Genomic DNA, 24,173 nt, shown 5'->3' with positions numbered 1-24,173 from the left:
AACAACCTCCTATCAAACAAATGAATATGAAAGTGTGGAAATAGAATCATAGAATGGTAAGGTTGGAAGGGACCTCTGGAGATCATCTAGTTCAACCCTCAGCGTAGCCCATACAGGGATTGAACCCGCACCCTTGGCATTAGCAGCACTGCACTCTAACCAATTGAGCTAAACCTGTAACATTGTTTATTACATACAAATCACATTTTTAGTCCAGAACTCTTCAACTTAATCCCTTCATAGGTTTTTTATTCTTTTAACGATGCTTCATTGATATTTGGGGCTCTTTAAGACATATTTTGGCTTCCAAAATAAATGCTTCGATGTAAACATTCTTGAATCTTATCCATCCGCTGGCTGAACAGAAGCAGAAAACAGTTGGTATAAGGCACCATACAGAAGAAGCATTTGATTGGTGTTACGTTCTTACAGTCTTTACATGCACGTAGTGTTTTACATCTTATCTGAAAACCCTGCCCAGTAAACAGCGTGGAATTCTGTTTATCCAGCTTGGCAAGATAAAGGTCTGAGTTGACGCTGCAAGGATTTAGACTGATACTACCAGACTGTTTTCAGTAGTCATGTGTGGAACACTGAACCACTCCTTTCTGTATTCTTTCATCTCTGGGACTTTGAATTTGCTGCATGCTTTTCTCTTGAATCACTTCATTAGTTTACCTTAAACAATTTCCTCTTAAAATTCGAATCCATGTAGGATTATTGTTAGTTTACTGAGTTTTTAATGAGACTACTGTTCATGAAACACAAGATTGATTGTTAGTGGCTCTTTTGAGGTAATGAGCTTGCATCATTCTGCTTTTCTCATGTATTTTTCCCAGTAGATTTTTTTTTTGAGAACTACCATATGTTTCAGAACTGCTGAATTCAAGACTTTAGGAAAAACCGAAGAGTATTTAAATCTGTTTACTTGTTTGCACTTTAATTTTCCGGACTCTGTGGATTCCAGACCTGTTCAGAGGAGTGGACACTTTCTTGATGGTGTAGTCAAATAGCTTCATTAGTCATCTTGACAAAAAGGTATTTTGTGACATGCTTTTTTCTAAAATGGATTTTTCTCTCTTCAATCAACCTCCTCCCCTTTTCTCGTATATCAAATTGGGGAAAACTTCCCTTAACAGTTTTGGATAAATTAGGAAATGGTACTAAGGAAGGTCTTCTAGTGTTCTGCCCTTCTCTTCAGTTTTATTTACATAGATGGCAAGTGAACTGTATCATACTTCTCATTGGATGCACTTTGACTTTACTGTTATTTCTGCAGTCACTCAGTGCAGTTTGGGAAGCTCATAATGTGCTCCTGTTAACTAATTGCTCTTTGAAACAGTTTCACAGTCATTCAGGACTAGGATTTTTAAACTCTGTTTAACTCTCCAGTCTGTCAGGTGTATACAGTAGACTAAGGGCTTTGGGATCCTTTTAAATGTTTCTTTGCTTGTTTGTTGATTAGTCTTCAGTAAATTTCAGCACTACTTTGGTAGTTTTAATCTGTACAGGGTCTTGTATGAGAGTCAAGTTAATTTTTGTTGCTGTAATGAGAAAAGTTTTACACTGAAAACTTACTTTTTCATCCCTTAGCATGTTTAGCAGTTAAAGAAATACAGTTACTTGGTACCCTCTTTTGTGTGTGTGTGTCTGTGAATAATCTTGTTGAATGAAATAACTGCTTTGAGGAAAGAGAAAGGGAGGAGGTGGCTACCACACTGGCTGGATCAGCTAAACTCAACCTCCCAGACAGTGGGAGAAGCAGTAGCTGGCACTCTTGCATGGGCTGAGCTACTTGGCACTGGGAGTTGCCAGTAGTTTAAGTCTGTGGGCTATGATAAACCAGGTTGTCTTCTCAGTGAGCATACTCATTATTTGTTTCAGTGTTTTGTAACTATTCCATTCGTGTTTGAACTTATTTTCCTACTTAGGTCTCTTTGAAAAACAGCCCTGCTTGTTTTTCATGTTATTTTGTAGACTATGCACTGCAGTGTCTGAATGCCCAGATCTTTCTTTCCATGTCACATTTGATGGTTAATATAAGGTCTGTTCTGTCACCTTTTTTGACACCTTTTCAGCCTTGCCTATATAAATATATAATTTTGCTTAAGGCAACTGAACATCTTTAACCTTTTCTCGCTGTGACAAATTGTCTATGGCAATTGTTTTTTCAGACTTTCAGACCGCTCAGTAGCGTCTCTAGCATAGTATGACTTGGTCATAGGTCTTAGGTCAAGTTAAACGCTGTTTGGCACTGTACTTTCCTTTCTGATATATTGAAGTTAGGCTTTTTAGGACTAATGCTCTCTTTCATCTTTAAGCAAAATACTCACTAGTGAAAAATACCATATTACCTTGCTGTGTGCAGTGTTAATGCTTTTTCTTTCTCTCTGGTCCTAAGCCATGCAAGTGAAATACCTGGTATTGAGTTGTAGTTAAGAACTTCACATTACTCTTATGTTCAAGTCCTTCAATGGATGATAGCAACTTGATTTGGTGATAACTGAAAATAGTCTTAGATGTAGGAAGGTTTGTATCATTTGGTACTAAAGATCTGTTTTTTTGAAAACGAATTTGAATAAAAACTCAGAGCTCCTCTCTATATAGCAAGAATAATCTTGCTGAATTAGCAAATAACCTAGACTGAATTAGGATAGAGAAGTCAACATTTAATATTTCCTCTGCTCCTGAGGAATGAAATTGATGTTGATGGGAGTTAAATGTTGAAGATATCCTAGAATGTTTTGACCTGAATTCAAAGATCAGGTGATGCTAAATTTCTGGCTTCCAACAGTGAATTTAAGAAACAGTTGTAATTTGATTAATCCCTTATGAGACTGATCTCGTATAGTTTCAGAATATTGTAACGATATCTAAAGGCTTACAGTTTAGTATCAGTACAGCTCTATTCTGATGAAGAAAATCAGCACTCTAAAATATCCTCCAAATTCATCTCCCTCTGAAAAAAAAAAAAACACTTTTATGATTTAAGGAGAAGAATATGTTGCATCTCCAGTATGGTTTTTCTCTTAACAGAGATCTGTCATAACAGATCTGTGCTGTAGCTCTCAGCGTATCAAATGGAAGATGATATTAAATGGACCTCTCAGGCAAACAGTTACATAGCAGAATTTCTCAGCTCAAGAGCGCTGAAGCCAAACGTTTCTTGGCATTCTAACTACATTCCTTTTGCAGTATGTGCTCCGAATATCTTTGGACTTTTTGGAGCATAAATGGGACAAACTTTTGAATGTAGACATAAATCTGTGCTCGGTTTAGGTATTCAGCTGCAGCTGTGGGAAAGCGTTAGGTTTTATTGGAATTACTGTATGTTAACGGGCTGTAATACTTTCTTTTTCTGATTCAATTTATCCAAAAAGCTTGTCTGTCTGAAATAAAAGAAAATACTGTTCATTATATTGCTTGTTCATTCTGAATATTGTTCGCTTGGGAGAGAAGAAAAGTTACTGTAGAAGTTGGTATTACAGCATAAATGCATTTAACCTTCTTCAGCTCTCATTGAAATCACTTTGGGTTTAGTTTTGGTTTTGACTTAGGAAAACTGACCTTCATGAAAGCAACTGTTCCGTGTTGTGCCTTAAATTTTAAACTATTTCACGTTCAGCTCTATGATTTAGGAGCAGCTCTGCTTTGGATTCCAAACGGACTAAGATTTCTTTTGTAATATAATTAAGCAAAATTACTTCCTGAATTTCACATTGATTTATTTCAGTTGCAGTTTTTAAATATTCCACTAGAAATAATAAAGCTTCGCAGTGGAATTATAACATATGAAAGAAGACAGGGAGTTTAATCCAGTGCATTAACTTGCTTTCAAAGCTGCATTGCTGTTACAGCTGATAAATTCCAAAGTTTGTGTGATATAAAAATGTTTAACATTTGTCAGTCACTAACGTTAAAATTCTTTTCTCTGTCCTTGGTGCACTGCATTTTGCAGACGAAGGGTCGCGCCTTTTTTTATATCAGATTTACAGGCAGCAAAAGCTGTACAGCCACATACTTAGTGCTTCAAAAGTGGTGTTACATCTTCCTCTTGAGTTTATGAAAAGTCCTAAATCTTTGTAGTAATAAATCTTCATAGTTTGATTTGTTTGCAAAAAGTGTAATTCCAGTTAGTGCATGGAAGAACCATTTTGCTTTTTTATCTGATGCTTTCATCAAAAGCATTTTAGTTCTCAACTTTTCAAAGTGTTTGGTAACTTTTTGCTTTACATCTGGGGCATAGGGGAAATGAGATCACCTACTGGTTCTTCACTTGGCAGATCATGTATCTTAGAAGTTCTTAATTAGCCTTCAGCAGTACTTTTTTTTTAAGTCATGTTTTGCAGCCCACAAATGAGTGAAGTGACTTGTAAAAGCAAGTTGTCTCTTATGGTTACCCCTTGTCCATTAGAACAGTATTCATGCATTTTCAAACGTGGGTCTGAAATGATGGAAATTGATTAGCACTTATTTAACAATGTTCTCCTCCAGAAATGCATCGGTTAAATCTGTTGATGTTGTGGCACTGAAGCTAAGCCTCTGTACTTCATGTGATGCTGGGGATCGTCTGTACATTGACAAGCAGCTGCATCCAGTGATTCTTCTCTTTTTATGTGACTTTGTTCCTTCTATTTAAGGATTTCCTCAGTCCATATAAAACAAGGTTTCTGACAGTGTATGTCATATTGAACCAGTTCTGTTTTCTGGTTTTCAGATCAGAGATGCTGAATAAAAGATGAAGAGCGAGGAAAGCTAATCTTGACTAAGTCATGTATTAACTCCTGTAAGCGTAGCTAGTGTGAGAAGAATAGGCTGAAGACGTAAGTGTGACAACAGATGTCAGATCAGGACATTTCCATTGACAATGGCAACGTGAACAGTTACTGTGAGTTGACTTAATGGCTTTATGCCCTTGGGGTATTGTACTTTGGCAAATGCCCACATTCTCACTTTTACTTTAAAGAAAGGGTGATAGCTTTTCTGTCTGAGTAAATGAGATAAAACTTAAATTGACACTTACTGGACAAGGACAAGCACAAGTGTGCTGTTGCTGCAGCATAACTCATGTGCTTTTGTTTAAATGGCATTGCTGAAGTTACCATAAATCCTAGCTTGAGGTCAATTCTGAAGCAGTCATTTCTACTTCAAAGTGTGAATTAGCCTGGGCAGTACAAAAATACTTTATTTAAATGAGGTGAAGTTTTTGTAGTTTTCAGTATTATTTTTCAAAAGGAGATGAGATCTTGCATTGGGGGTTAGACAAGTATACATCTCCATTGACGTAATTTACTTGCAGGAAATGGCTGGCTCCAGTGTAAGCACAATAATGTAACTATATTAGTGGAAAATTCTGAAGTATACGATGCAATCTAGAGGGATGACAATGTGGTTAAATATTAAGATCTGTAAGGGTTTGCAGATGCTGGAGATAGAGTACAGAGTGAACAGTCTGTCTTAATGTTAGCATGTTACAAGGTAGGAACACATTCATCCATGTATTTGCCAGAATTCTTAAAACTACTATATGCGTGATAGAAAACTGTGATTTTTAGCTGATATAAAGCAGAATGCCCCCATGTAACCAAACTTTGACCCAGATTTCTGATTTCTGGTAGATACCTTTGCTAATATGCTGGTGAGAAGCTGGGGCTACTTTTTAAGTGTGTTCCTTGGGAAGTAGCTCAGTGGTGGTGATTCCATGTGCATGTCATTTCTCCCAGGCACTGAAAAGTTTCATGCCAGCCTCTAAGACAATCTGGTATTGTTAATCTGCTGAAAAGTTTTACGTAACTTTCCCAACATAAAGAAGGCAATTTGTAACTTGAACAAAAAGACAACTTCTTTTCTTCTTTCAAATCTTCATTAATGAAACTGGTGAAAGAATGAAGAAAAATAACTATGTACTCCATGCATCGAAGAATTCAGAAGGATGGTCTTCTCTGTTGGTGGACAGGTACTTGTGGAAATGAGTTGGGAAAAAGCCTGAGACAAGATAAGTCAATTTGAGTCCTTATGTCCTGCCATTTATAGACAACTAGTAAAGGAGTCTCAGCTTTATCTGAAAATGCATTGTGACTATTTTAAAAAATAAAATAGCTTTTTGAATTTAAGATCACAGCTTCACTGAAAAACTTTCCGTCTTTTTAATTTACAGACCTCTTGAAAATTTTTTTTCTCGTTTCCAACCCCCCCCTTTTTTTTTCTTTTTTTAATGGATCTCAACCAGTCAGCACCCATGCCTTATGCTTAACCCTTCCAATTGTGTGGCTTTACTTCTAAATAATCTTTTAGAGTAGGCCTCTTTAAATGAGCATAAGTGTTTTGTGTCCTTTCTCTAAGGAGTACAGCGAGCATACCCTATGATATTAAATTAAAATGGCCTAGGGAACAAGACAAAGTAACAATGAAGGAATTAGCCTGGTTTTGAGAACCTTACTAATTAATTAAGATTATTCTTGTATGTACTGTAGTAAGCAAAATCTATTGAAACTCATGAAACAAGGTGTATGAATAGTTTTACGTTTATGATTGTCTTTTAACTACTGAACCAGTTTTCTATTCAAAAGTTAGAATTTTACAACAAGGTTCAAGGTTTTACAAGTATCTAAAACTTATCCACTAAAAACTAAAGTTTTCCAACTCTGCAATGCAATACTTCATTGTCAGAGAGCAATCATGAGATGCATGCTATCACTGGGTGCCCTGGAGTGCCTTACTGTTGTTATGCAATGGATCTTTGTTGTGATAAGACAAAGACACTTATTGATAAATTGCCTATAAAAAGTGGCTTTGGAATACTACTGTGTTGTCAGTTAAGTCCCTATGTCCTTATGTACTTACGATTATGTCTTTCCTTGCAACACCTGCAATATGATAAAGAGTTATGGTTGCTCGTTCTGGTTGACTCTTCACAGAACTACACAGTGAGAGATGTGAGCAATAAACTGGAAGATGACTACAGTTAATTGACTGTGCATTGTAGAAGAAGGAATAAAACAAACAAATTAAATGGCATTGGAAATCTGCCATTCAGAGAGTGGCTCCTCAGACAAATTTTGTTAGCTCTCCTTTCCTGACTGCTAAAAGCAGTTGGGTCATCTTAAGTGTGAAAGATGGGTTATTTTGTTGTCTGAAGTCTGATTTTGATACATTTTGTGAACAGCTACCAGAGGAAATGAGAAGCAGATTAGGTTAGTCGGCTTCATAAATGTGTAAATTTCTCTATAATAAAAGTCTGGTTGTACCTGCTATAAAAATATTCTTGGATGGTCCAAGTAAACAAAAAGGATGGAAGCAAATTAAATGGATGCAGTCCAAACATACCTTCCCAGCATACAAAAAGTACTTAAATGTTCTGAGGATGCTTGCATTTGTGCGTTTTATGGAGATTTCCTCAGGATATCGACTCTAGGTGCTTCAGGTGGACTTTGGCAGTAAAGGAATGTTCTTAGAAGATGATAGCAGGCTTTATGGTGGGCTTAGGTCTGTCTTTTGAAAAGTTTATGATGTGAAGAGAATACAGACAATAACATTTGTGATTTGTTACTCAATCTTTTAAAATACAGATCTTTCAGTAATTGTGAGCGTGCGTAGGTGGCCTACTGCTACTTTTTAGTAGTAATGATCTGTTCTCTTTTGCAGGCTGGTAGTGATGGTGAAAGCATAGGAAACTGTCCTTTTTCTCAGAGGCTCTTCATGATTCTTTGGCTGAAGGGAGTGGTTTTTAGCGTCACAACAGTTGACCTGAAGAGGTAAGGAATACTTAATTTTTCTGAGACGCAAAAGTACAATGTTTAGTGTAACAAATGTTTCTCTAATATTTCTAGACCTTGCATGACTTATTTTGTGAAATTTTAGAATACAAGGAGGCAACCTTTCACATAAATGCTGCATTCATTTGTGGCTATTTGTAAATGTCTGCAACAGAAGAGACTGACAAATTTCTCTTGATTGTTAAATGATGCTCTTCTCCTGTATACCTAATAACTGACATGTAGTCTTCTATATCTGAATATTGAGTTGAACTTGAACCTCTACAGGATAAGACTGCTGGGTGAGTATATTGGCTCAGCCAGCTTTGAACAACCTCCAGTGAAGATTGGATAACTGTCACAAATCATATGTAGCCTACTCTTAAAGATTTTAAGATAGTGCTTCTTACTTTGCAATAAGAGTAAAACCAACATGAAAATATCTGTCCTTGAGGTAAATTTGGGTGAAGTAGAAGTGGAGTGAGTGAAGTGGATAGAAATACAACATAAAATATTCTGCCATTGTATAGCACTTGTTAAATATGTCATCATGCTAAATGTCACCTGAATTGTAGCTTTTCCATCTATGAAGTGAATACCACAGAGCATAAGAATGGCCAAACATGAACTCAAGAATCTTGATTTCCTAAGTCTAGGAGTACTCTATTAGAAGTGGAAATGTTAAATTCAGCAAAGCCCTTGTGTTTGTTTTAGTGTGAAGTAATGTTTTTACAACACTGGTATAGTGTTAGTCAGTTAATTCTCTGGAGAGAAGAGGAACTGCTAGTGTTTCCAAACCTTATTTTCAGAAATAAAGCCAATAGAAGTATACAGTGTTCTTCAAAGAATGAAGCTAGTAAAATGTGTAAGAAAGAAATGACTCTACTAGACTTAACCTCCTTTTGTAACTTTTTTTGAAGAGGACTTGTATATTGCTTTTCTTTTTTCTTCATGAAATAACCCTGCTGCTCACCCCTTTTGACTCTGACAATGTTGTTTTTCCATTGACAGATGTTACCTAATTCTGTGCTGCTTGCTTCAAAGCTGGCAACTAGTGTATATATTTACATATATATTATGACTGAGGCACACCCCTCAAAAGCAGAGGGGAAGAAAGCAGCCTTTGTGAAGCGTACATGCATTTATAGCAGCTTAAGGATTTTCTCTGGCCTGTGTGGGATTTTACTGCAAATATAACTGCTGCTCCCAGCATATACAAACCAAATACATCTTCCATTTAGCACTGCTTATGATTTGGAGCATGTAATTAGGTAGGGTTTGTAGTTGTGGACTTTTTACCTTTAATGATGGCATACTTAGCCTGTTACAGTCATCTTGGAGGAAAAAAAATGAAGAAAAGATTGAAGGATTATGTTTAGAAGTGTTAGTACTGGTGAACCACTGAAAAATACCAAAGATTCCTGAATTGGCCTTATTTGTGTTTCTTTGACAACTTTGAGTTAATTGGCTGGGGGGGGGGGGAATGCAAAAATTAACTTCTAGCATTTAAGCTGGTTGCAGATATTTAAAACTGTCCTTTCTTACCATAACAGAAAACTTTCTCTCTGTTTTTTTTAAGCTTGAGAAGGGGAGAATACAAAATAGGCGCAAAATTGCATGGGAAAAGATCAAATGAACTCTATTTTGCTTTGCTGTACACTGAATGAATCCTCTGGTAAAGGAAAACAACAGCTACTGAAGTTAATTCACATTTGAGTAGATGTTGATATAAACCTAATTCCTCTTGGACTTCATTTAAAGTTTCAGAAACGCAAATTTTACATTCTGGATTGTCTCAGACATGGTAGTGGTGTAATATAACCTGTGGAATGTCAAAATCGGCTAACTGTTCCAAAAAATCTTGTATAAAACATTTCTGTTTTCCATTAGCATTATAAGGATGATAAGTACTGGAAATTACCTTATTTCTTCTTTAGATTGTCACAAGAAGCTTTTACAAGTATGTTATTCAAGCCAATTACTCTTTTCTTGTTCCTGTTGTAGGAAAGATGTGAATATGTTGAAAAGCTGAGTTCTAGTGTTTTTAAGCATCTGAACTTATTTTGCTAGCCAAAAAACTGAGTTTACTTGCAAAGCATGCTTCTGCCCTATTGACAGTGTTCTGTACCACAGTAAGGCAAGTTTGGGCCCTTTTTGAGACTTAAAAGGTCATGGTTGAGTACAAAAGTTCACAAGTAAGTAACTTGGGATACATAGGAAAAACTGAATCTGATTTGATTGACTTTCTATGACATATTTTTCCCTTCCGTAATTGCGTTAAACATAGCACTGTGCTAACAAAAGAACATTTAGCGGTTCTCAATTCTACTCTTAACAACTTTGGACACAAAAATGTGCACATAGGAAAACTAAGTGGGACATACTGCCCTTTCAAAGAAACCATGCATTTCTTGCTTCTGTGTAGTCAGACAGAGGCTTTATTCTTTCCCTTCTCAGAAGCAGCATTTCAGTGTGCAGAGCTTTGACTTGTTCTGGTGACTAGAGCAGGGCGGCAGTACATCAACCATTTGTTGGGCTTGTAACAACATTCAAGGCCAACTTGCATTCAGTTAGGTTTTTAAATCCAATTTTAAACATCTTGATTATGTAGTTTTACAGTTATGTTGAAAGACAAAAGATTAAATAAAGGGATTAGTAAATATTAGACTGCCCAGAGGTGAATGTAACTTCAGCTTAGGGACTGGAGACACAGTGGGTATTTTTTTTTCCCTGCTGGCATTTTTTCTTTGTTATTCTTCAGACACTCATTGTAATATTCATGTAATTTATATATTGTTGTAGAGCATATCGCATCTGAGAACTGGCTTTTGTCTGATCTTCAAGAAATTATTTGAACACTAATTCCTCTTCTAGTTTGTGGCAGAGCCATGATATGTTTATGGTTTAACTTTAATGTTAAGCAGTTTAGTTTACCCATTTAACTAGGCAATAGCCAGATACTTAAGTATGTGATCCTGCTACCAAATATCACAGTAAATGTAGAGACAGGTATGGTACACAGGCATGACTAACTCACAGATTTGTTCTGAGTGGTTGTAGAAGAGTTTTTTTGTTCTGAATGTCTTTTTTACTGCCAAATTTTATCCCTGAAGTAAACTTCACTTTTTTTTTTTTCCCTTCTTCCTTGAACTTTAAGGGAAGCAATACTGTTAGCCTTTTAAGGCTATTCCAGTGTGTTTATGGTGCTCTAAAGACTGTGGCCTGTTATGTGGTGAGCCAGGGTTTGTTTATGATCTGCTGGCAAGAAAGGCAAACTGGAAGTCAAACCCTGTATTATGTCTGGACTTTGGCTATGCGATGTGTTTCCCCCCCCCCTCCCCGAAAGGTACAGGTGATCTAACTGGAGTGACCAGAAGGGTTAATAAAAGCTCTGGTTCTTTGGGAAACTCTTTTTGGATAGTTCATTAAATCTGTCTGTTTCTGAAATCAAATCTTTCCCTTACTGCAGATCTGGTGGTCTTGCCAGTGTTTGTTTTTAAAATAACATTCCTTTTGAGGAATTTTATCTATCCAACATGCAAAATTGGAAGAGAGCCACAATGACTTCCCGTAATTGTTGTGGGTTACAAAGCTGTATTTAAATGAAGTGTTAAGCTACTTAAAGCATTAACTGATGACAGACTTTAAATCCTAAAAGTACGAGAGTGATGGCAATTTAGTGAGAAATGAGTTTTGGGAAGCTTAATAATTGAAAATTTCTTAATTTATTTTTATAAATTATTAATATCTACCTTCTGTCACCTGCCTAAAAGTAGTGTGTAATGTTCCTGAGTGCAAAAATAAGTTTTCTCATTTAGTTTTACATATTCGTTGAAGTTTTCATATGTTACAGGTGCTCTTTGGAACTATGTATTGATATGCTGCTGTGGCTCCCCTGCCCCCAGCTTAAAGGATTCAGCTGTGAGCAGGGACTGAAATTCTAACAGGGGTTCCTAATTCTGTAAGAACTTGAAAGTGTTCACAGGTCAAACTTGCAACTGTGCTTGGTTAAGAGAGTTTGAATGCTTTCCCTAAGAACACTGCTTTCTCATGCTAACCTGAAATACTATACAGCTAGCCCGATTTCCATGCCCAGTCAGGGAGGTTTATTGGATGGTAATTTCATTATAAACTAAGTTATAGGATGCCTGGTGCCAGCTTAGAAATGTGGCTACATGGGGCAGTGCACAGAACTAGTTCAAGGGTTACTCTCACGTTTGGATTTGTTCAAACAGTAACAAAGGGGCAGCTTTATCTTGGCAAACTTCCTACTAGATCAGATAGCGTCTGTTCTTCCTCATTCAGCACAGCACTAGCAAAAGGTGATATTCATCCTGTAATGTATGTTCTGTTTAACTTGATAGAAATGTAGTTGTATGCTTGTGCCTAATCTGGATCACATGTACTGTCAGATGTTAGTACACTGCAAGAGCATCTGAGGAATGAGCAGTTGCACACTGTTCTCTAGAATGTGGAAAAGATCTTAGAATCAGTGCTATACTTTTGAGCAGTCATTTTGTGCTCTAGTCAGTAGCTTTATCACAGGGAAATTTGAAGTGCTGCTCTTGAAGAGGTGCCAGGTAGTTCCATAATTTTATTCCTACTTGAATTAAGACAGTTGTACTAGCATGGGAGTAACTAGTATTGTGATGGTTTACCAGGTAAAAATTGAATACAGCTTTTTAGATGATGCTTAGGATTTTTGTAGCTTTAGTAAATCCACTTCCCATTATTGGATTAGCTTCAACTTTTTGTCTGGTCCTACTGATGAAACAGATACGAGAGCTTTATGCTGAAGGGAGTAAGGCATCTTGGGGTGAATGCGTAGGTAGATGTATATGTGTAGCTGATGTGCAGGGTTTTAGACAAATGTCTGCAGCATCACTCCTTGTCACTACAGCATCAAGGCCCAGTCTGATGAAAGAGAAGCCAAAGGATTAATATAGAAGGAGCTAGAGTGAATTTTGCAAAAATGAGGTATCACCAAAACTGACTTAATGATTTAGAAATGTTTGAGTACTTTAAGCTTGATTCTTTGTTTCTCTTGTGTCTAGTCATACTAATGTCAAAGATTCTTCTCCCTTTGCCCAAATATGCAGCTCTTACTAAGTAAATTTTTCACTGGAGGAAGTTTTGATCTTGATTTTTAAATGTGATTTTTAAGCATCTGTCACCTTGCCTAGAACCAGACCTTACATGCACCTAATAATGGCTTATACATTGTACTCTCTGACTTGCTTGTTTCAGGAGAAAACTCTCTGTGAGGGGTTAGGATTGTCATTGATCACAGATTATGCTATTTTTAAACTCTGTACTGTAGACCTTGAGAGAGAGTGCCTGTGTGCCTAAAGGAGGGTGGTGTATATATTCCCTCCAACTGTACTATTCAACATTGGTTGTATCTCAAGTTAATGATTCAAAAGGAAGGAGGAATCAGTAGTTTTTAAACACTTTAACTATTATTGAGGAAATACTAAAAGTGCTAATCAGGTCTTAAACTCTTTTTTCAGAAGACCAGTGATATCATTTTAAAACTGTAAGGTTTGGAATCTCTGTTTATTTGAAATACCATGAGGAGACAAACCTCTGGCAGGGTCATGGATATCCTATGCTTACTTTTGTATTTGTTTATATTTCACTGTAGAAAACCAGCAGACCTTCAAAATTTGGCTCCAGGCACTCATCCACCCTTTATAACTTACAATGGTGAAGTGAAAACAGATGTGAATAAGATTGAAGAGTTCCTGGAAGAAGTTTTGTGTCCACCCAAGTAAGTGTTAAGATAATTGGGTTATTTGTTAACAGTATCATTTGATAGTCTTACCTTAGATTAGATGGTGTGTCCTGAGAGGGGTTTCCTACATTAATTAGTAAGTTCTTTAGTGTTAATAAACTGGAGATTGGACTTTAGTAATAGCTTGGACCTCTAGTTTGTCATTCCTTTTGTTCCTCCCTGTTTGTATTGTAAGATACTTTCTTTTAAAGATTATTTACCCTGTTACCCTTCCAATACCTGCATTTTTTAGACTGAAGTACTTTTTATAACTGAGGCAGACCACCTTAAACAATACATCCAAATCATGTAACTGAAGATGTCTGCTATACAAAACCTAGTCCTGACTCAGTGATCAATCACTGTGGAAATTTATTTTAAGGAGATTTGCCATATCCTTATCAGAGTTTTATTGGTAGCCATTCTAGAAGTGAGGTGTTATTTCAGTGTTCAGGAAATGGTTGTTTTCTTGTTTTCACCAGAAACATCACTGAACTTAATGTTTCATGTTAAATTTCTCCCACTATCCATTGTGTAGCTTTCTATAAGTAGATGGACAGTTGTGAATTGTACAAAATTGGTGATTACTAAATGCAGATTGGAAGTAATTTTTAAAAATACAAGTCTCTCATATGAGGCATAATGATATGCCCTAGAGATTGAATCTTTAGTATTGGAAATTATGATGGGAAACTGTAAACAGTATTTGATATAATTAGACCACACAGTGTAAGAGTAGGATGCATTCAGGTGTTCTCTGAACTCCTGACTTCATTGTTCCTCAACTGCCAGGCAGTGGCAAAATTCAGGCACTGCCTCTAGCAAACTGAACGGTTTTTGTATTTTTAGCGTGGTAAGACTTTACTTCATTACAGGATTTGGGGTTCATGATCTTCTAGGGCAGCTGATTTTAAATTAAACAACAACAACAAAATCTCCTGTGAACAGAAAAGTAAACGGACAAGAGTATTAGACAGCTATCTGCTTGATCCCTAACTGTATTCTTGTATGTAGAACTGTGTTCTGCCCTTTGGCATCACTCTGTGCAACAGTGAGGGAGCTTGTTGCTCTAGCCATGGACTGTTTCAAAGACTGTGCTTGGACTACATGCCTGATTAGGAAAGAAGAACTGTGCTTTGTTATTCCCCTGAAAAATGATTTAAAAGGTGTTGGTTTTAAAAAATCTTGAACTCTATGAGAGTGTGTGATGCTACATATGAGGAGTAAGTCTTCCAAAGTAATCTGAAAATGAGTAAATGAACTTTTTTTTTGAGGTGTTTCATGCTAACTAATACATGATGATGATCATCGTTCTGCTGAATGTGCTATAGATTTAATCCTTTCTGCTTTTTAGGTACCTAAAGCTTTCACCAAAGCATCCAGAATCTAACACTGCTGGAATGGATATATTTGCCAAATTTTCTGCATTTATCAAAAATTCTAGACCAGAGGCTAATGAAGGTAGGTTACTTAGGCCCTATTGTTTCATTGTCTTGTGTGGTTAGTAGCAGTCTTCTGGGCTCTTTTTAGAGTTAGTCCTTCTTGCGCTTTTTTTTCCCCTCCTCCTATTTGCTCTTTCAAGGTTAGGGCAGGATATGATAGTCTGTTTAGACAATATTGTTGTTATGTAAAGTAGCTTCAAGGGAAGGTCCTCAAGAAGCTGTTCTATTAAGAAAAAATCTCCGGATCACTTTTGTAATACATAAAATAGTCTTCTCTTGCAGTTTTAATGGCACAGATAGATATTCTGAAGAATTCTTGAGGGTCACGTGTACAGTATAAAATAGCACTTTGAAGTCTGTCTTTCTGTTCTATTAAGGGACAGCTAGTAGTGATAACTGCTTCCTACCAATTTGATACAGTTTTGCAACATGAAGATTTGCTATGCTATAAATGCTGTCACTGCTTATCTGATGAATGGCTCTGACCCACTCATTACTGGAGCAGTTGAGAGTTGTAAGCATGCGAAAAGCAAACATGTTTATAATGGTAGATCGTGTCTTATGTTGCCTAGATCAAAGTCATCCTTCATGGGAACATGTAAATTTTAATCCTTTGGAACAGTAATATAATGCAAGAATTATTAGTATGCCTTGACAGAGCAGTCATAAGATTCCAGTGACATGCTGCAAATGCTCATCTTTGGTTACTGGTTGTTGCATGCCATGTTGGCCTCATCTAAGGAGGGAAGGGAGAGCTTCTAGTGATCTCCTGTGAACTAGCCCAAGAATGGTAGTGCATTTTGAGGAGTTACCTTGGGAGAGATGCAGAGTCAGGCTGGTGGGGTTTTCTCTGTGAGTTGGTCACTTTCTTCAAATTTTAGTCACATGTAATGAAATACCTATGCTTAAATCTGTTAGCTGTGGAAAGCTAATTCAGATTTCTCTGCCATCAGACACCTGAAATATTCATATCTCTTCCTGTTGACAGAAGTTTTCAGTCCATTGCCTTGGCCTTAATAGGTGTATTATAGCAGGTGCATTTCTTGTGGTAAAAGGCATGTGCAGAGCCTTAGTGATTTCTTAAGGGAAAGTGTAGAGGCATTGCTTTAAAATGTTACCAGCAAGTTATGTAAGACAAAGTTAAATTTACTTTTATTTGACAAGACTTCTCTTTGTAGTCAAACTCGTTTTACAAATATGCAATACAGTGACATTCTCCAGTTCCTGACTGCTGACTTTTCCCACCCTTTTCGTATTTCCTCTTCTTTTCTGCTATTACAAGCTTTCAGTGAGAGTGTTGGACTTCTGGAAATGCACAATATTTATAGTTTAAAAAGGTCATTAATATGGGTCATTAATGATGCTTTTAATTCTCCGTGCTGGGTGTGGGCTCGCCAATTCAAAGTTCAAGCTAAAAATGTGCTTTCCTTCTACTCTTTATCTCGGTGTCTGTTTTAAGTTTTGTTTCTCTGCAGCAGTGCCTTGCAGGAAGTCTATTTAATCTAAATCCATTGTGGAGCAAGTGGAGGTCACTATTGTCCAAATCAATATTCTGCTTTGTATTTCTTTTGTCTTTATTTCTGTTAACTTCTTGTTAAGACCCTTTAAACTGTTCTATAACCTCTTCTGAGAAGAGTGTTGGAAATTTAATTTGCAAACTGTGAAGCTGTAGCAAAGTCTGTGTGCTGTGTATTTAGGTGAAAGTTACAGATTCTTCACTGAACCGTAAAGAATGCTTGCAAATCTGTGAATTTTGCTTGCCAATTCCAGAGGAGTAGGGAATTTAGTTATATGCTTAGCTATGATTTAATGAGCTATATGAAACTGCAGTACTGAGCAGATGTCAAATAAACTGAAAGACAGTAACAGATCAAGAATCTTGTCCCCTGCTTATACCCATCTAAATCTCTTTCAGCTTGTATTTCAAGCAGAGCAATTCTTTCCACTTATTTTTCTTACACTCAGGTATTTCAGTGAGGTATGCATGTGCTGTAAATTTTTCTGTCATGGAAACTTACCTATGCAACAGCCAGTCAAAGCTCTTGAACCGAATAGTAAGGACTTTAAGGGCCAGTATTGTGTTCCATGCAGAGCTTGTGTAGTGCCCCAGTGGCTGAGTTTCCTACCATGTGATGATGGAAGGCCTGATTGCATACTTGATATTTGACCTTCGTTGGATTGATTGCTTTCATTCAGACTTTCAAGCAAAGCCTAGTTCATCTTGCTTTTTTTAAAAAGGTTGAGGCCTTTTTGTGTGGAGGTGGGTGCTGGAAGGTGAGACTGCCTGCTTCTGCGATTCAAAATCTTGAGACCAGTAAGAGATAAAGAATGCAGAATTTGATTTTTAAATCATTTAGTACAAATGTTTTATCCTCCATGCTTGGAGGGAAAACTTAAGTCATAGAATCAGAATGCCTTTCTGCAGTGTTTCGAATGGAAGGAGGCAAAATACTTGTAAATATTAAGGCTTATCAAGAATACTTTTCTGTTTTGTGGGGTATGCTGCCCTCTGCTGCTTTCAGTTAGCCTCTTCAAGTGTAGTCTGTAGGTTTAGTTGTGCCAGTTCAGCAGAACACGTGACATTAAACAGATTAAGTGTAAGTGAATGCAAACCATAGGATAGCTTAATTCCAATTAGTTTAAGCCAGTTTGGAAAAGTCTTAAACTGACATAAGCCACTTTTAACCCAAAAATAAACACTTGTGGACAGTCTTTGCTTATTTTAAACTAGTGCAAGCTCATGTTTAAACCAACTTTTTAGATAACCCGTATGTTTGCTATTTAAAGGGCTTTAAAGTTTGCTTGGTTTTTTGGTAGCAAAGATTTCAGTTCAGTTTTAATGCTACTAGTGACCCCAAAGGCAGCTTCAGCAGTGGCATTGCTAGAAATTGTACTGGGCTTGGAAGTCTTTCACTGTATGCTCTGTTCTAGGGAGTACAGTGATGTGAATTATTTCAGACTGCCTTAGTAGCAGCACTGTGGTAACAGAAATGATTATTTTCCTCTGGAGTTCTAGGTAGCTGCATCTTTACTTCAAAAGTACAGTCTTGGTTTTAACACCTCTCAGAATGGAGTATCATGAAACTTGATTGATTTGTTTTTATAAAACTTTTCAATTTCACTTTGTTTCAGTCCTCTGACATTTTATTTTAGGTCCAGTACCGATATCAGTATTCTAAATAGTAACTTGCTTTGAGATGTGTGTGCTGTGCTTTGGCACTCTTATTTTTAAAAACATTCCTTCCTTTGCAGCCTTAGAACGTGGCCTCTTGAAAACCCTCCAGAAACTGGATGAGTATCTGAACTCTCCTCTTCCTGATGAGATAGATGAAAATAGCATGGAGGATATTGCAATTTCTACCCGCAAGTTTTTGGATGGCAATGAGATGACATTAGCAGACTGCAACCTGCTGCCGAAATTACATATTGTCAAGGTAAATGACTTGTGATGTATTTTGTGTTGTAACATGATAAACTGCAAGCATCTTTCACTTCATTATGACATTTAGGTGTCCATCTCATTTTGACTATATATTAGTTATATATAAGTTCCCAGATAAATGTGACTATAGTATTAACAGTACATCAAGTTAGGTGAAAGTTGAATTCAGTGAAGGTGAGGTAGCAGTAGGGTAGCAGATGATGTAAGCCACATCTCATTTTACTACACTGGCAAAATGCTCACGTGAAATAAGTTGCAACACTTGAAAGAATGAGATAGTGGAAGAAAAGTGGAAGTTGTGTGGATGCTAAGTGGATGTCTTCTCACATCTGCAGAGAAGACAGCCCTGTTAGTAACAAAGTAAATAGCACAGTGCAAAAGGAAAGGATTGTGTGATTAAAAGCACACACAAATCTAGAAGTCTGGAAACAAAGAGGTGGTACAGGATAACTACAAGAGTGAAGATTTGCTTATATAACAACTGCTTTTCACAGTCTTGCATGATCTTTGTTAGTTTTGTACTGCAGATGGAGCTACAGATTAAGTTTGTGCCTGCATGCAGAAGTATTTACCTTATGTGAGGGCAGTAAGACAAATTAAGTGAGACAGTATGCTGCCAGGTCCAGGCACATCCCAGAGGGGCAGGTTCTACTGAATTTAGAAGCAGCTGTGAGCTTAGGTGTTGCAAGGGTGATACAAGAAAAGTGAAACATGGAATGGAAAGTAGGTTTAAGTTGAAGGATATAAATTCTTAATCTGTTTGTTGTTGTTGTTGTTCTAGGTGGTGGCCAAAAAATACCGCAACTTTGAGATTCCCAAGAGTATGACAGGGATTTGGAGATACCTGACAAATGCTTATAGCAGGGATGAATTCACCAATACCTGTCCTGGAGACAAAGAAATTGAAATAGCTTACAGTGATGTAGCCAAGAGACTCACTAAGTAAACAGCACTTGCAAAAGAGATGTCATCTTGCATATTCCATAACAATGCTTCTAACAGACTGCTCTTTTCATATAAGATAGCAAATTTTTTTTGCATGAACTTGCAATTATTCAAAGTTATGGTGGATAGACCAGGTACAGTAATTACCTAAAGTTTGCAGACTTAATTATGGGCTTGTTTTTCTTTACCTCCTTTCATAGCAAGTCTGGATATCTTTAACAGTTATGTTAATATTTCACTGGGGTAAATCTAGCTTCTTCAGTATGAAGGGTTATCTTGTCCCCGCTACTTTTCTTTGCAAACATTTGGTCCCTGTCTATGAATTGGTCTAGGATATTCTCTCTGTGTGGTACAAGGAATATTTATGTATTTTGGAATTTATTGCTTTTCCAGAAGATTTACACACAATTGTCATAATCTGTGACGCGTTGAACTGTACCTGCTTGTCTATGCCATTTACATGTAGAAGGGAGCTTATTATCCAAAAGAGCCATTTGTAGAATATTTGGCAACAGTGTTTAAAAAGTTTTTTCTTGGATTTGAAATCACAGGGATAATTGGGAATGGACACAGATGTAAAACTTGGATTTGAACGACCTCAGGGAAGTTTGAATCTAGGCCTGAATGCTATAGCAAGAAGCTTGCAGTTCAGAGTTAGTATTTAGCTGTGTGTCTTTTATGAGCTTGAGTTCAAAAAAAGAAAGAAAAAAAAAAAAACCACCCACCCACAAAAAACCCAACAACCTACGTTTGTCCTGAATTCTGAGTTATGGTAGATGAATAATTACCAGGATGCCCTTTTACATCATGAAACCAAAAGAACTAGATGCTTGCCATCTGTTCACCTTAAAAATTACAAGTGGCTTTCTTTTCGGTAGTTAAGAACCTTTATTTTGTGTAGGTCTTTCTGGCAATATTTACTTAGAAAACCTGTACTGTCATAAAGTATATGTAAACATTAGTGTTCTAGTTGACAGATAGCTACTGTATATGGTGAATAGTAGTGCAATGATTAGTAATGCAAGACCAAACACAGCAGTTAAAGGTGGAATCTTTCTGGGAACTTTTTTAAGCTATTTTTTTTCCTGAAGAAAGCTAAAGTGACCTTTAAAGATTGCATTTGCCTTAAATTATATTATGCATTTTTTTCCTGAAAGGAAACTCCTTAAGTTACTTTTGTAAAGCAGCGGTGCATGAAAACCTATCCTTTACATTGGATTTATCTTAATTGCTTGTCTGTGTACCTGGACTGCAACTTTGCGTTATCATAATCATTGCACTATTATACATAATCTTTTTACAGCAACACGGAGGAATAGCACTACAATTTTTTTAAAAGCAATTTTCAAATATTTCTAAACCAGGGAATAGTTTTCTTATTTAAAATTAATGATTTTGATGCATGAAGTAAACTACTAGGTTATTTTTAAAAGACCATCATAAGCAACTCCAAAGAATGCTAGACTTATATGCCTATTTTTTGTAAAGATACTTTTGTATTTAACTGATTTTTAGAAGCTGGAAAGTGCTATTCCTTGTAGGTTGTTCTTGGAATATTTAACATCCTGCAATAACATGAAAGTGCTCACATAAACACTTTTATACACTAATTTTTTTGGTAAGCACTGGCTTTATGAAAAACAGCCTGACTTTTCTAAGCATCCTGCTTTTGCTACTTTATATACTCATGAGATTAGTTTGACATATAAGAGGTAAAGATCCATATTTGTATACAAGGCTTGTCGTGCCTTGTCTTGCCTTCCTAGAACTAGAATTCCAATATAAAGGCAATTAGCAGTCCTGTTACTTGGCTTTCTAAGACAACCATAGATACATTTAGACCCTATTATGATTTATTACAGAGGTATATAGGCAACAGGAAAAAGAAAAATCTGCAGAGCAACCTGTTTAGGAAGAACTTAATTGTAGCCATTTTATAATTCCTGTTTTCTAACGTCACGTTCTCATCCTAAATAAAGTTTCTCAGCAGTAATAATCCTCTTTAGGGGTTCAGTCTTTGCTATAACGTGACATCTAGAAAGAGGAATGATTTCCTCCTGTTTCATTAAAAATGCTTTTATCCAACATAGGGTAAAGAAAAAACCTCACTGATCTGGTGCTTTTTGCCATTGTATAGATAACCTTTAAAAACAGAAAATAGGAAGCAATGTAACTGTGGGCATAGTTTTGAATTTTTAACTCTATGTTAAATCATAGATCAGGATGGCTCTTGGAATAGTAATCGGGTCTTGCTCTTTTTAAAAACAAATTAGCCATTGTTCACACACGTTTCAGTACACCAGGCAACTATGTGCATATGGTCATGAAAATGCTTCCATGCAGTTTTCTAGTGTGCACTGCCTACATATCAATGCACACAAATGCTTAACTTGTTAAAATGCCAGGCTTGTTCTCCTTTAGAGATAATATAGTCTCTCTACTTTTTAGGCAATCTTCAAACAATTGTAATATGTTATACTCAGCATTAAGTATTTTAATGATTGTGTCTGAAAGCTTGTAAACAAAATTGAAGCTCTTGCTGTAGTTAATGTGTTTCTTATCTCAATACGGTGAAGTGTTGAGTGTCAGAGCCTTTCCCTTTATAGGTGTAATTCAAATGCGGACCAGGTTAGCAAATTATATGGCGGTTACCATATGATAACTGTTAACTGTCCTATGTGAAAGGATTTGGTATCATTCTGGCTTCCTATTGCACAGTTTAGTTGTGTTGTAACAGAAGCTGGCCAGCCTCTTGCTGGCTTCAGCAGAGCCAGGAATGTAATGGCGAGTGAATAACTTTCACCTCTGTAGGTGATCCCTTCAGATCAGAACAGCTAGGGTGGTGTGTAAAAGGTTTAGCGTCTGGTGTGGGTAGAGCACTTTCATCTGGCCCCAATCACCAGCACTACATTAATTAAAAAAAACCTTTCATAACTATGTAAATTCTTGAGTTCTGTCAACTTGTTTACAATCTGATCTTTAAATGCATTTTTAATTTCATCAAACAGCAATTAATCTACCCCCTGTTTAAATTTAAAATGATACTTCTATTCCCTTCTACAATTTAAAAACAGCAGTTACCCTTTCAAGTAGGCATTCCAGTTTGCAAGTTGGTTGCATGTATTAGCATGCTGAATAACTTTATTCTCAAGCTGAAATATTCTTCAGTTCCCAATAACAGGTGACTCTTGTGTTTCCTGAACATAAAGGGAGAATCCATCATCTTCTCTCTGTTGTGTGGGAGCACAGATTACAGTATATGCATGATTTCTTTTTCTTAACAAAGCTGTCCTTCTTGAAGAGACTCCTTATATGTACAGAGCTGCCTGTTGAACAAGAGACATGTGAACTTCTGAAACAATTTCATGCACTCCAAAACTTGCCTATGCATCTACTGTTCACTGCTGGTCTGTGTAAGTGTCCCAAACGGATGGTTGCAGCCATGTACACTGTACATATGCATTTTCCCATAAAATTGGTGTTTTTCCGCAATGGGCATGTCTAAACTGATTGAGAGTTGCGTGCAATTCCATGATAAGAAGGGAGATATAATCAAGTTTTTATGCTAAAGTAGCAAATTAGCATTTCATATCAAAGGAACACAGACAGGAATAAATTGAAGATGCTTGAGCCAAACCCACTGATGCCTATCTCAAATGTAGAACAAAAAGTGGCTAAGTACAGTCAACTTTTTTTTTTACTCTTTGCCACTCAGAGTACTATCTGAACACATCCAATTAATATTTTCAGAAGAAAGCTTTATCCCAAGTAAAAATATTAAATCTGCCTCATAACCTGTGCCACCGACTATTACAGTTTGTTTCTGGAGGGTGTGTGTGGGGAGAATGGGAGGACAGTGGAGCAGAAGAGCACACTGAGACTCTCGAGACAGGACATCTAGAATTGGAGTATTGTATGCAGAAATACTTGAAGAGTTGATACAACTTATTGTAGTTTGCTTATGTCTTTCACTCTCTGGAACATCTTTTACAGATATACCAGTATACTGCTGGCAGCTATTGTTAAAAATAAAATTATATTTTCACTACCGAGCAGATCTTTCTGTTGTTTCTGAAGGCTACAGTTTGTGCATGTGTAAGCTATGACTAGAACGTAGTATGCTGAACTACAGAATGACACTTCGTAGTAATTATATCTTCAATATTTGGCCTTCTCTGTTTACAGTGGCCTTGTGACTTAAGGCAGAATATGTGCCATTTTTTGTGTTATAATGGGCTATAATGCTGCTTAACAGGAATAGAATGAGTTGGAAAATAGTGAATTCTTCTGCGACAAATCTGAAAAATATTTTTCAGAGTTTCAAGTGCAAACTCTTCAGAACTTACATTTTGGTGGTTTGTTTTTCTCTGAAATAGTAGCTCTTCAAAGTTAAACTAGATTAAGTTCTGCTATTGGAGAGCTGATTTAAAAATATGTCAAGAAAAATGTTCAGTTGGAGAAACATGTTTATACACAAATAATCCAATAAAAATAGCCACTTCAAGAGTTGAGACTGAACTGATGTCTCTAAAGCAACTGTGGATGTCAGTCTTCAGTGTTGTTATTTCAAACTGTCTTACTGTCTTTTGCTTGCAAATATATCTTAACTAGCCATGGTAAACCCCATACGTTCCTGCTTTTAATTTGAGTATGTTAACTAGGTGTACTGGATCTTCATAGCAAAGACCACCAGACACTATTGTAAGTTTTCTTCAAAACTTCCTGAGCATTATCATGTCAATCTCTTGTCTGTTTTGTGAGTATTTGAGGTGCATCTGAGGTCTGGTTTTTTGTTTCTGAAAGGAAATTTTTGGAAT

The 24,173-nt window shown here is 36.6% G+C and overlaps 1 protein-coding gene across 2 annotated transcripts in view; it reads left to right on the top strand.

Annotated features, from left to right (window-relative positions):
• The window catches only part of CLIC4 (chloride intracellular channel 4), a 34,718-nt gene extending 11,310 nt beyond the window's left edge, over positions 1–23,408 (top strand). For both annotated transcript variants that reach the window (XM_062593831.1, XM_062593832.1), the window contains exons 2-6: positions 7,645–7,754; positions 13,399–13,524; positions 14,882–14,988; positions 18,222–18,403; positions 19,193–23,408. In XM_062593831.1, the coding sequence (XP_062449815.1) occupies positions 7,645–7,754; positions 13,399–13,524; positions 14,882–14,988; positions 18,222–18,403; positions 19,193–19,357 (690 nt within the window). In that variant the 3' untranslated portion in view covers positions 19,358–23,408. The remainder of the gene's footprint in view (positions 1–7,644; positions 7,755–13,398; positions 13,525–14,881; positions 14,989–18,221; positions 18,404–19,192) is intronic.
• Positions 23,409–24,173: the final 765 nt, after the last annotated feature.

Source organism: Rhea pennata, chromosome 23, assembly GCF_028389875.1.
Source record: "Rhea pennata isolate bPtePen1 chromosome 23, bPtePen1.pri, whole genome shotgun sequence".
Lineage (NCBI taxonomy): Eukaryota > Metazoa > Chordata > Aves > Rheiformes > Rheidae > Rhea > Rhea pennata.
Note: the sequence above shows the minus strand (reverse complement) of the source record. Positions and strands in the feature narration are given on the sequence as shown.